Source organism: Prionailurus bengalensis, chromosome E4 (assembly GCF_016509475.1).
Source record: "Prionailurus bengalensis isolate Pbe53 chromosome E4, Fcat_Pben_1.1_paternal_pri, whole genome shotgun sequence".
In the NCBI taxonomy this organism is placed as follows: domain Eukaryota; kingdom Metazoa; phylum Chordata; class Mammalia; order Carnivora; family Felidae; genus Prionailurus; species Prionailurus bengalensis.
The window spans coordinates 43,098,641-43,112,452 of record NC_057360.1 but is presented as its reverse complement, the minus strand read 5'-3'; the positions used below and the strand labels follow the sequence as shown (position 1 = coordinate 43,112,452).

The 13,812-nt window shown below is 40.9% G+C and overlaps 1 protein-coding gene across 2 annotated transcripts in view; it reads left to right on the top strand.

The window, feature by feature from the left end:
• RBBP5 (RB binding protein 5, histone lysine methyltransferase complex subunit) overlaps positions 1 to 13,812 on the top strand; it is a 36,206-nt gene that overhangs the window by 9,719 nt on the left and 12,675 nt on the right. For both annotated transcript variants that reach the window (XM_043569254.1, XM_043569255.1), the window contains exons 2-6: positions 916 to 941; positions 1,846 to 2,018; positions 10,501 to 10,641; positions 11,403 to 11,565; positions 13,068 to 13,177. In XM_043569254.1, coding sequence (XP_043425189.1) covers positions 916 to 941; positions 1,846 to 2,018; positions 10,501 to 10,641; positions 11,403 to 11,565; positions 13,068 to 13,177 — 613 coding nt within the window. The remainder of the gene's footprint in view (positions 1 to 915; positions 942 to 1,845; positions 2,019 to 10,500; positions 10,642 to 11,402; positions 11,566 to 13,067; positions 13,178 to 13,812) is intronic.

Sequence of the window (13,812 nt, the reverse complement as noted above, 5' to 3'; positions counted from 1 at the left end):
GGCTTCTTTTTTTTAAAAATGAAATCTTACTTGAGTGCCCTGTGAAACAACTTTCATGGACCTGTAGTTCTCAGAGTGTACTTTAAAAGCCACCATGAGGAAATACTTAGGTAATTGTATAAGTAAATGCCGACAAAGACGGTGTTGCTGTGGACGTGAAAATTTGGAGAAGCAGGCGGTAATCATGCCATCCTCTGTAGCTCGAAATGTTTGTTATTCCCATGTGGATGCAGCATTTCATACAGGAAAAGCATTCAGGGGTATTGGCACCCAAATGTTGTATGCTTAAGAACTTCATATAGAGAATTGCATCTTTAATCAACTACCAGATTATGTTACAACGTAAATGTCATTCTTAGGAAGGTAAATGGTCAGTGCTGGTTGGCTGCTATGAATGAGGCTTTAGAGAGTTCATTGGATAAGAGACGTTTGACAGACTGGATTTTTTTAAAGTTTGTAGTTAAAAATAACCACGATAACCCCATTACCAGTAAATCCCATTACGTTTATAGGTAACATTTTTATGAAAAATGGCGATTTTCTAAAAAAAAAAAAAAAAATAGAATAATAGCATGGTTTTACAATTTTACAAATTGTCTTTAATGCTTGCCTAAGTAGAAGTTGGCAGAATTCTCGCATCTACTTTTGCATTTACTCTGTTGCAATATCACTGATGGGGGGGCCTCAGGGCAAGTCATCTGTAAACGTAAGCGATATTGAGAGTAAAGAGTCAAATGCCATCTTGGTTTGATAATGAAAATAAGTGTGACCCCCTGAAGTCCCTGGCCCGTCCAGGCAGTTCCCCGTCCACGCTTTGCGAACCACTGCATCCACCAGCCCTAAGCGGGGGCGGGGGGGAGGGGTCCCTCCACGTGTTGCACATGCTCCATGAACTCTTTCTTTGCTTTGTTGCAGAGTCCTTTGGGCAGAATTATCCAGAGGTAAGAGTATAGTATTACTGTGAATTTAGGAATATGGTAACTGGCTAGCTTTTGTGTTTGGGTGGAAAATGTAGCTTGATCCCCTCACCCCCCCCCCCTTTTTTTTGGACAGCATTAAGTGTGGTGGTACCTCTTTTGCTATAATAAGGAACTCGGTGCTTTATTTCGAGGAGAGGGGAAATAGGCAGTATTGGTGGAAAACCTCACCATAATGTTGTAAATCTTAAATAGTTCATTTCCCAGTAAATTAAAAAAAAAATACTTGGAAGCATTTTTCATAAACTGTACCATCACCTGTACCTAGATTTTTTTCTGTGTTTTTCTACTTTGAATCAGTGTTTTTGCGCAGTAATAACATGTGTGCTCTGAGTGTGCTTTACGCTTTTTTAAATGTAAAAATATTTTGTAATACTTGGAATGCGTTTCAGTATAGTCATTATGGTTTTAGTCATTATTTTAGTCATCATAGTCATTATTTTAAATGGCTTGATAGGAGTATAAAATAATGTATTTGACTTTCCTGATGTTGCACAGGCAGGCTGTTCTAGTGATTTTGTTTTACATTATTTTTCTTGAAATAAATCTCAAGAACTATGATAACTGGGTCAGTACCATGACTCTTTTAATGAATCTTGTTATATTTTGCCTAATTGCCCCTCGCAATGTGCACAAAGTTATACTGGTAATGTATGAGATTTATTACATCTGTTTCTAAACATTCTCTGTTAGCTTTTATAAATATTTCCTTGTTCTGTCTAGTTTAATAAGTGTAAGAACACTTACAGAGATTATTTTGGTATGTGTCGTAATGTAAATTAAACAGAAGTGTCATAGATGAGAGAGAACCTTGAAGAAATAACTTGGATATTATTGTGTATATTCTTGTATTTGTTTTAATTTTTAGGAAGCCGATGGAACTTTGGATTGTATCAGCATGGCCCTGACTTGCACCTTTAACAGGTGGGGCACACTGCTTGCAGTTGGCTGTAACGATGGCCGAATTGTCATCTGGGATTTCTTGACGAGAGGCATCGCTAAAATAATTAGTGCACACATCCATCCTGTCTGTTCTTTATGGTAAGGAATTTTAACATGATATGTGGAATATGAGTTGAGTTAGGGGGACGAATGCCAGCTGTGTAATTGCCAATCTCATTTTACTAGGTATTTTAATATTTAGAGTTTTAAGTATTCATTCATTAGTAGTACCGTTTCTCCTAGTGTCTGTAGACCTTGAACCCGTGCTGTCCTCGAAGCACCTTTGTGGGGGAGAGACTGCCTGTACTTGTGAATCCAAATCAGGCCCTGTCTGAGACTATTTCAGGACTGAGATGAGATATTTACAGATGGCGGCTGTAGTCCTGTTGGTGATATTGACCTTTGGTTTAGAATAGAAAATCTTGATTAGGAGGGAACCTTGGAAATCCTCTACTGCAGCTTTGTCCAGGTTCTTGAGTTCCAGGAGTTCCACTGATCACTGTCTGTTCCTTCACTGAATTGTAGTTCAGCTTTTCTGTCAAATAGATTGAGCTAAAATCTAATATAAATAAATGCCCATTGATTTCTTTCTTCCCCTTGGAGACTACCGTATCTGCTTTGGAAGGTTTTGTTGTAGGGCACCTCTTCTTCTAACGGAACTTGGGACCCAAAACAGTACCTCATCAGATCTTTTTTTTTTTTTTTTTTTTTAATTTTTTTTTTTTAACGTTTATTTATTTTTGAGACAGAGAGAGACAGAGCATGAACGGGGGAGGGTCAGAGAGAGAGAGGGAGACACAGAATCTGAAACAGGCTCCAGGCTCTGAGCTGTCAGCACAGAGCCCGATGGGGGGCTCAAACCCACGAACTGCAAGATCATGACCTGAGCCGAAGTCGGACGCTCAACCGACTGAGCCACCCAGGCGCCCCAAGTACCTCATCAGATCTAATGGAACTGTGACATATTTCCTTTTGTGTAAATGGAAGTGGCAGCGACATTGTAAGGCCCTGGATGGTGGGGAGGCCTGAATCCCAGTCTAGGTTTGACGGCTAATGAACTAGCTTCGGCCAAAACTTGTCTCTACTATGCAGAATGAGAGGACCAGCCTGGATGATCCATTAGAGCTTTTCCATTTCCTTCGCATTTCGTATTTTTCTGTTGTTGTGTTTTTGCAATATTGAAATAAATGCGTCTGTTTTTAATAGCTTGATTAAAATCTGTATAATTCACATACTATACAATTCACTCAGTCAAAGTGTACAATTCACTGGTATTCTTTTTCTTTTAAAGTTTATCTGTTTATTTTGAGAGAGAGTGGGTGAATGAGCAGGGGAGGGGCAGAGAGAGAGAATCCCAATCGGGCTCCATGCTGTCACTGCAGAGCCTGATGCAGTACTTGAACTCAAGAGCCGTGAGATCCTGACCTGAACTGAAACCGAGTCAAGACACCGAACTGACTGAGCCACCTGGGCGCCCCCAATTCACTGGTTTTGTATATATTCACGGAATTGTGCAGCCTCATCCCAATCTTAGCACTCCTACCTGTTAAAAAATATACATACATTTTTATTGTAAAATAATATATAATCATGTAGAACATTACGGAAAATATAGCAAAACAGAAAGAATTAGTGTCTCCCATAGTACTCTGTTACCCAAGTATTACTACTGTAAAGATTTTAGTATGTTTCTATATATAGTTTTTTTTTAAGTATATTTATTTTGAGAGAGAGAGTGTGTGTGTGCACGAGTTGGGGAGGGGCAGAAAGAGCAGGAAAGAGAGAGAATCCCTAGCAGGTTCTGCGTGGTCAGCGCAGAGCCTGATGCGGGGCTTGAACCCACGAACCAGGAGATCACTACCTGAGCCAAAATCAAGGGTCAGATGCTCAAGCGACTGAGCCACCCAGGAACCCCACTATATATGGTTTTTAGAGAACAGAATTTGTAATTGTAATGTATTCTATTTTATATTTTGCTTTTTTCCTCCCTAACCCTGTCCAGACAATTTCCTGCTTACATAGCCTCTAAACACTTTTTTTATGGCTATATATGTTCTCATGGATGAGCTGTAATTTATTTAACAATTCTTTGGTTCTCTGCTACATGTTTAGTGAATGTCTTTGTGCATAAACTTTTTCACTTATATATTCATTCATTCAGCAAACACTGAACATGAATTACGTACCACGTGCAAGTACTGAAGCTTTATGGGTCCTATACAAGAACTGTATTTGAGATTTAGTGGAGGCAAAGGAGGAAATGACCCACGTACTGAGAACAATGGTCAGGAAAAGCTTCCTAGGTGAGATAATTTCTAACTTCAAACCTGTAAGATAAGTAGGTGTTTGCCAGTTGTAGTCCAAGCAGAGGACGCTGCACAGGCACAGGTACATCAGCTTCAGACAAGCACAGGACGATGGGGAGCTGTAGGTAGTTCAGGATGGCTGGATTGTGGTGCGGGGGATGGGGTACGGCAAGAGCCAGTAAACAGATCCCCATAGAGGACTCTGTGTGCCATACTGTGAGTTTGAACTTCACCTTGTAGGTAACCGTGAAGTCATTAAGATATTGTAGGAAAGAAAACGACACGATGAGCTTTTTATTTAAAAAAAAAAAAAATCTCTAAAAAAAATTAAAATGAATTTAAAAACCTCTATAAAAAAGCACGTGGAGGGGCACCTGGGTGGCTCAGTCGGCTAAGCGTCCAACTTCAGCTCAGGTCATGATCTCGCGGTCCATGAGTTTGAGCCCCGCGTCGGGCTCTGTGCTGTGTCTCCCTCTCTCTCTGACCCTCCCCCGTTCATGCTCTGTCTCTGTCTCAAAAATAAATAAATGTTAAAAAAAATTAAAAAAAAAAAAAAAAGCACGTGGAAAGGGATGCCTGGGTGGCTTGGTTGATTAAGTGTCTGGCTCTTGATTTCAGCTCACGTCATGATCTCGTGGTTCATGACTTCGAGCCCCGCATTGGGCCCTGCGCTGACAGTGCGGAGCCTACTTGGGATTCTGTCTCCCTCTCCCTCTGTCCCTCCCCTGCTGGCTCTGTCTTTCTCAAAATAAATAAAAACAAGGTTAAAAAAAAAAAAAAAGAATAAAATAGCCCGTGGAAAAGAGATTGAAGGGGACAGAGAATGAAGATAAGCAAAGCCCAGGGATCCAGGCTAGAGATGATGAGCACGGTTGTGGTAGGACCGGAGCTGAGTGCTGCCGATGGAGAATGGACAGAAATAAGAGTCCTAGTCCTTAGCAGACAACGGAGAATGAGGGAAGTGGGAGATTAAAAGGATCCTCAGATTTCTGGCTTGGATGAAGATATTCATGGGGGGGGGGGGGGACGGTAGTTTGACATCATGGTTGCGTGTCTCCTATTATTTTATTGCAAATAACTTGTTTTATGAGTACCTTCCTGTGAGATGGTAAGTGCTGTGATTTATGAACCTTGTCTGCCATGTTACTGCTATGTTCCCAGCTTCCGGTTGTTCCCCCCCCCCCCCAGCTTCCGATTTTGTACCTCCTTGTAGAATTTGGAATTGTAGAATATATTGTTGTTGGTTTTTGTTTTTTTTTTTTTTTAATGGGAGACCCTCTCTTAGGTTTCACTTGTTTATAGTTTAATTTTAAATTAAAGATTTTTAGTTAATGATTAATTTTAAATTAATTTTAAAAATTGGATCCCCCTCTAATTTAACAGAAATACAAGGTTGCAGTGGGGGGAAAAAAGGATATTATAATACAAAAGGGTTTAAAGAAAAAATGGAAGAACTGGCACTCAGTTCTGTAGTCAGATTGTGCTACAAGGCTCACAAGAGCAACAATAAAAGCTGTCCCTTGTTTCTCCCCACGCCAGCCCACTCTGTGCTTTCATTTTTTTGTCTATTTCTTCTGATACTTATCTTCATATTTCTAATTAACATGTATCTTTGTCTTGGTTTGTTAATTTCAGAAATTATCCAGGGACATGCTGTTACAGTATTTGCAAGTTTAGCTCACTCTCTTACCCTTCACTGAAATGGGGTGGATCGCTGGTTTTTTTGTTAGGAACCCTCAACAAAAGAGCGTCTTCAAACCTCTTCTTTTTTTATGTTCACGTTCTCTGAAAGGTCCTCTGCTTGTCTTTCTGAGGGGTTAGACTGCAGGTGTTCTAGAGCTGGTGGGAGAGAGTCCTTTTGTATGCAGACTTGCTCTTGATCCCTTTATATTCAGTTCCTTATTTTACCCCAGCCTTCCCTGTCCCCTTCAGTCCCAGGTCTGGGAATACATTCATCTTGTCTCTGACACAAATAATTGTTAATGGTTTTTGAGCACTTGTCATGTGCTAGTCATTGAGCTAAGAACTGTATATATACTGATCTTAATTCTGTCAACAGTCTTCTGCCAGGTAGATAATATTGCTCCCGTGTTATAGGCGAGGAAATTGAAGCTGAGAGGGTGTAGAACTTGACTAAGATCACACAGCGAGAATGTGTAATGTGTAGGCTTCAGGTTAAGTCTGACTGTTGAACCTGCGTTCTTAACCACAGAGGTATATTGCCTGCTAAGTTCCTCGGTAGCAGCCTCTCTTCTTTGCAAAATTTGGAGAAATACTGGTTTGGGGTTTCTTTGTCCCTTCTGTTTTTCTTTTTTGTTGTTTAAATTTTACTTATTTATATATGTACGTATGTATGTCCCTTCTGTTTTTCATTTGTTCCCCCCACCCCCCGCCGCCACCTTCCTGTGGGTTTCTTGAACATTTTTTAGAATTCCACTTTATCTGCAGTAGTCCCCCTTACCTGTGGTTTCCCTTTACGTGGTTTCAGTTACCTGTGGTCAACCGCAGTTAGGAAGCAGATGATTCTTCCTGACATACTGTCAGGAGGGCAGTAGCAACCTAATGCTTCATCACAGCGCCTACATCGTTTTCACTTCCTGCCCTCACACAGGCGTTTTATCATGTCAGATCATCACAAGAAGAGTGGGTAGAGTACATTAAGAGATTTCAAGAGGGAGAGACCACATTCACGTACTTTCCATTACAGTATATTGTTAAGATGGTTCTATTTTATTATTAGTTATTGTTAATCTCTTACTGTGCCTAATTTATAAATCAGACTTTATCATGGGTGTGTGTGTATAGGAAAGCACAGTATACGTGGCATTCAATACTATTAATGGTTTCAGGCATCCATTGCAGGGTCTTTGTATCTGCCATGGAAAAGAGGGAACCGCTGTAGGGGTGCCTGGGCGGCTCAGTTGGTTAAGCGTCTGACTTTGGCTCAGGTCACGATCTTATGGTTTATGAGTTCAAGCCCCTCATTGGAATCTGTGCTGACAGTGTGGAGCCTGCTTGTGATTCTCTGTCTCTCTCCGCTGCTCCCCTGCTCTTGCTCTCCTCTTTCTCTCTCAAAAATGAATGGATAAACTTTATTAAAAAATAAAAAAGTGGGAACTGCTGCAGGATATTTGTGTAACCTGAGTGGATACTAGGTATTAAGTTGTGTACGCCTGATTTATCACCATCCACTGGCTGTTGACATCTTCCCAGTTGAAGTGAAGTGTCGAAACCTTACCTCTGTTTACCCTCTTTCATGTATGATTGTTATAAATATTTCTTCTGTATGCTTTGAGACCCACGTAAGACAGTATTACAATTTTTGTCGCAAATATCAAAGCTAAAGAGAAAAAAATGGATGTTATAAACCTATATTTTTACTCTCTTCATTGTTCTTTTTCCCTCATGATCGAGGATTCCTTCTTTTACCATTTCCTTTCCATTTAGAGAACTTCCTTGAATCATCCTTTTAGGGTAGATCTTCTGGTGACAAATGTTTTGATTCCCTCTTTGTTCCTGAGGGATATTTTTGCTGGTAATAGAGTCTGGGTTGGCAGTATTTTTCTTCCAGCACTCGGAAAATGTATTCCTTCTACTTTTTTCCAGGGTTTCTGATGAGAAATCTTCTGTCATGTGAATTGTTCCCATAGGTAAAATGTCATTCCTCTCTTGCTGCTTTCAGGATTGTTTTTTCTTTGTCTTTAGGTTTCAGAAGTTTGTCTCTTTGTCTTGGAGTTGATTTCTTTGAGCTCACCCTGTTTGATGTTTGTTTGCTCAGCTTCTTGAATCTGTAGGTTTTATATCTCCTGCCAAATTTGAGAAAATGTCAGCCATTCTTTCTTTCTTTTTTTAAAATTTTTTTTAACATTTATTCATTTTTTTGAGAGAGACAGAGTGAGAGCAGGGGAGGGACAGAGAGAGAGGGAGATGCAGAATCCGAAGCAGGCTTCAGGCTCTGAGCTGTCAGCACAGAACCTGATGTGGGGCTCAAATTCACGAACTGTGAGATCATGACCTGAGCCGAAGTCAGATGGTTAATCGACTGAGCCACCCAAGCGCCCCAGCCATTATTTCTTTAATACTCTGAAGCCCCCTTCTTTCTTCTCTTCTTTTAGAACTCTGATGGTGTGGATAGTAGATCTTTTATTGTAGTTCCACAAATCCCTGAAGCTCTGTTCATTTTTTAGTCTCTATTTCCTCTAATTCAGATTGGCTAATTATTATTCTGTCTTTCAGTTAATGGATTATTTCCTCTTTTTTCTCCATTGGCTGCTGAACCCGTCTATTGGGTTTCTTATTTTAGTTGTGTGTTTCACTTCTAAAATTCCCATTTCAGAGGCACCTGTGTGGCTCAGTCAGTTGAGTGCCCGACTTTGGTCAAGGTCATGAGCTCATGGTTCATGAGTACGAGCCCCACATCGAGCTCGCTGCTGTCAGTACAGAGCCCACTTTGTATCCTCTGTCCTCTCTCTGCCCCTCCCCTACTTGTGTGCATGTGTGTGTGTGTGCACGGGTGTGCGTTCGCTCTCTCTCAAAAACAAACAATTTTTTTAAATAAAATTAAAAAAAAATAAACTTCCTATTTCAGCTCTTCTTCTCTATATCTTTTATTTCTTTGCTGACACATTCTGGGGTTTTTTTTGTTTGTTTGTTTTAAGCATTTTCATAATGGCTTGTTACAACATATTTATGATGACTATTAAAATTCTTGTCAGATAATTGTAACATGTGCGTCTTCTCTGTGTTAGCATCTGTTGACTGTCTTTTGTCCTTCAAGTTGAGCTGCTTTTTGTTCTTGGGTTGATAGTGATTTTCATTTGAAACTTGAACATTTTGGGTATTGTGTTTTGAGATTGTAGAGGTTATTTAAATCTTGTGTTTTAGCTGGCCGCCTCTGACACTGTATCCACAGAGAAGAGAGGGTGCCATCTTGTTAACTGCCAGATGGGTTAGAAGTCCAGGCTTCTCATCTGGCATCATTATGCTGGGTGGGGTTGGAAGTTCAGCCTCTCCACTGGCCTCCTAGGCTGATTCCATCCTGGCTGGGAAGCATAGGAGTGTCTTGTTCCTCCTGTTCCCCATGTGGCCTCCACTTACACTGCAGTGGGAATCCTCATTACAATCTGGCGGCCCACTGAGCTTTATCTCACACCAACACAGTTAGTGGGGAAGGGTGCCTTGCTATACCCAGGCAAGAGTGGAGGTCTAGATTTTATTTAGACCTCGTTGACTGGGATGGAGGTGGGGCTGCAGTTTTTCGAATGGTGATTGCTGGGATAATTATTGCCTAAAACTTTTCTGTCTCTCTGGGCTGTCCTTTCCTGGTCCTTTGGCTCATGAAAGCACGCTCTTCTTGAGGCTTTATTTGTGTGATTCCATTGGTATTACTGGGTATTGGCTTCTCCATCACTCGGTCTGGGATATATAAGGCAAAATAAAATCCAGGGAACTTTCTGTTGTGGCATTCCTCATATCTTGTAGTCTCTAGCCAGTCTGTCCTTTCTCTTTCTCTGCCTTTCAGAGTCTTTTTGTTTGTTTTATATGTATTGTCCAGGGCGTTTAGCTATACTTAGCAGGATTCCTTTTTTAGTTATTTTAAATAACAGATACTTTTTTTTTTTTAATTTTTTTAATTTTTTTTTTTTAACGTTTATTTATTTTTGAGACAGAGAGGGACAGAGCATGAACGGGGGAGGGTCAGAGAGAGGGAGACACAGAATCTGAAATAGGCTCCAGGCTCTGAGCTGTCAGCACACAGCCCGATGCGGGGCTCGAACTCACGGACCGCAAGATCATGACCTGAGCCGAAGTCGGCCGCTTAACCGACTGAGCCACCCAGGCGCCCCAGCAGATACTTATTTTTACTGTTTTGTTTACACTGTGATGGTGCTGTTTCTGAGACAACCTCAGAAAGCTCAGATACTCTCTGCCCTCCCCCAAGGGGGAAAAATACTTGTTATGTCAACACTTAAGGGCTAGCAAATTGTAGACTCTTCTAAAATATTTGAGTCTTTTATTTCCTGGAGCCACTTGTAGTGTTATCTTGAGCTATTAAGAGCTTTTGTTACTACATATAAAGATGTCATGTAGACGTTCTTATTTATTGCTTAGTTGGGAAAGCTTGTTGTGGATTTGAGTGCATGTTAAAAAAGGAAATATTTTTGACCCCGGCAGCCAGGGTGGTGTGTGTGACTCTGCATTTTTATCCATGAGAGCGCTACAGTGTACTTTAACTTAGAATATGTGCTAAATTCTTTTTTTTTTTCCCCCTCCAGCTGGAGTCGAGATGGTCATAAGCTCGTGAGTGCTTCTACTGATAACATAGTGTCACAGTGGGATGTCCTTTCAGGCGACTGTGACCAGAGGTTTCGGTTCCCTTCACCCATCTTAAAAGTCCAGTACCATCCACGAGATCAGTATGTTAATCTGCGCTGTTCTTTCCTGGGGCAGGGTCTGATTCTGTATGGACTAGCTCCAGGCTCATGACAATTTCAGTTTAAGGTTGTAGGAGGCAAAAGTACACATCTCTTCAAACCTTCTACATAAAATAATGTCTCTGTCTAGGTTGGCTCTCCTGAATAGATTTTAAGGAGAGTGAGTGCTCTATAATTAAAAACTGGCCAATATTAAGACGTTGGAAGCAGGCAGAGGTAGGAATAAGTATAATAACGGGTCCTTGACCTGGAGCTTTCCACGCCTCCCGTCCCTCCCTACCCCTGCCAATTATTTGAATTTCTTTTGGCGGAAATAGTTCAGTATTCCAACTACATTTAAGAAAAAGAGTTACCCACCATTCCATTACCCAAACATAACTGTTTTCATTTTTCTGGGTTCTCTATTAGTCAAGGTCTCTTTAAGTATAAAGCTTGTCATACCGTGCTATACGTAAATGTGTATTTTTACATGGTTTTAGTTTGTTAGTTACTTTGTTGCATACATATTTCTACTAGTTTGCTGCCACTTCATATTTAATTTTAATGATTACATCCTGTTGCTGTACTCAGTTGTTTTTGTTTCCCTGTTATTAGACACTTAGATTTTAGGCCTTTCCGCGTTTGAAATTTGCTTGGGCTGGGAGAGTTGATGAAGGTAGTGACAGGCATCAGGGAAAAGGGCAAGAGAATTAGCCTTCTGATACCAAAGCAACAGCCAATGTACTATTCATATTTTTAAACAGGAACAAGGTTCTCGTGTGTCCCATGAAATCTGCTCCTGTCATGTTGACCCTTTCAGATTCCAAGCATGTTGTTCTGCCGGTAGACGATGACTCCGATTTGAACGTGGTTGCATCTTTTGATAGGCGAGGGGAGTATATCTATACAGGAAATGCAAAAGGAAAGGTAAGCCTGGAAGTTAGCAAAATAAGCATCAGTCGTTCATATTTACTTGTTTTGCTTCCTTTGACGTTTCTTTTATCCCTGGACTACGCATGTCTCCTGCCGATGGCAAATGTAGCCTGTTTTCCTCTCATGCCTTCATAATAATTTCTGTTCTTTTGATTTAGCGTGGTGAGGGATTAATTCAGCCTTAGGAAGGGGTGGAAGGGCCTTTTGCTGGATGCTAGTAATGAGGGGCTGTTACTCAATTATAAAAGTTAAGAGTCATAGCATAAAGTAGAATACATCTGTTGAAAATGTTTTAATGCCTGGTTCTGTAAATCTTGTATAATTCAGGCCAGCTTAACGTATGGTTTTGTGGAGTAGAAGGCAGGTTTAGCTGGGCTTTCAGGTCCCTTTTAAAAGCTTAGAGTTTGTAGTTCCATTAGGAAACTTGATTTTTTTTTTTTTTAATGTGTGTTTATTTTTGAGAGAGAGAGCGAGCACAGGAGGGGCAGAGAGAGGAAGAGAGAGAGAATCTCAAGCAGGCTCCACACTGTCAGCACAGAGCCCGTTGCGGGGCTCAGACTCATGAACCATGAGATCATGACCTGAGCTGAAGTCAAGAGCTGGACGCTTAACTGACTGAGCCACCCAAGTGCCCCTAGGCAGTGTGTGTGTGTGTGTGTGTGTGTGTGTGTGTGTGTGTGAGAGAGAGAGAGAGAGAGAGAGAGCGAGCGCGCGTGCGCGAGAGGGAGATCAATATTGGGACATATAGGCTAGTGTAATTTCATGACTGTCTTAGAACGTGGCCATTTTTGGAAACTGTGGTAAACTACACACAACATAAATTACAACGTAAAACTTACCATCTTAACCATTCTTAAGTGTACAGTTGAGTGATATTAAGGACATTCACGCTACTGTGTACCGATCATCACCATGTAGCTCCAGAGCCTTTTTCATCTTGCAGAACTGAAACGCCACTTGTTTACCAAGGACTTCTGTTCCTTGCTCCTTCTCCAGCCCCAGGCAGCCATCACCCTACTTTCTGTCCCTCTAGATTTGGCCACGCTAGGTACCTCCTGTAAGTGGACTCATACGGTATTTGTCTTTTTGTGCCTGGCTTATATCACTTAACCTGATGGCCTGAAGTTATATCACTTAGCCTGATGGCCTGACGATTCCTTCATGCACAGCGCAGGCCAGAATTCCCCTCCTTCTCGTGGCTGAATACGGTTCCATCGTATATATGCACCACCTCTTGTGTCCCCACTCGTGTGTTGATGGATACTTTGGTTGCTTCCACCTTTTGACTGTTGTGAATAACACTAAACATTCTATTTTAAGAAAAGGTTAAGACACGGTCCTTTATTCGAAGAATTAAAAGGCGGTACCCGTTAATCAGGTTCAATACACGAGAACAGAAATGTTTATATTTCTACCCAGCTTTAGAAATGGAAGCCAGATCTAATTACTCGAAGTTTCCAGAATACTTAACTTTCTTTTTTCCCTTTCAACTTTAGATTTTGGTCCTAAAAACAGATTCTCAGGATCTTGTTGCTTCCTTCAGAGTAACAACTGGAACAAGCAATACCACAGCTATTAAGTCAATAGAGTTTGCCCGGAAGGGGAGGTGAGACCTTGTCTTTTTAGGGACAGTTTTAAAAGTGAGTAGAATGCAAACATACATTGAGATTCACAGTTTTTGTGTATATTACGTGTACATTTTTAAGAAAGTTTACTTAACAAGTAATCAGACTGTCAGTATCTGGTTCTTAAGTCCATAGAATGTTCCGCATTGAACCAGCAGTCACTTCTTCCTTCTCTGGAGGTTGTCGGGCAGTCCTTTTACAGAAAAGATATCTGGGTGGTACGTGCTTAGACCTACAGTGTCTGGCACATGGTAAGCACTGGGCAAAGTCAGCTCTTCCTATAATCAGAATCGATGTCACAGAATTCACATAGTAATTGAACATACGTTCTATTTACATAAAGTCTGTTTACCTTTTTAATGTCAGGTGTTTTTCTGGTAAGTTTGGTTACCCAGCTAGAAGTAGGTAGGTCACAGAAACGACAAGAATCAGGTTGTCAGTGTCAGGAAGAGAGGTGACAGTCCTCCTGTTTTGTGTAGGACCATTCGTGTGTACTTTGAGGACATTGATGTTCAGTATTCTCTTGAATTAAGAAAAGGTTGGTGAAATCTGTAAGAAGGTAGTGAGATAACTTCTATGTTAGATTTCCAGCGTCACTATAGTAAAAATTTGAACA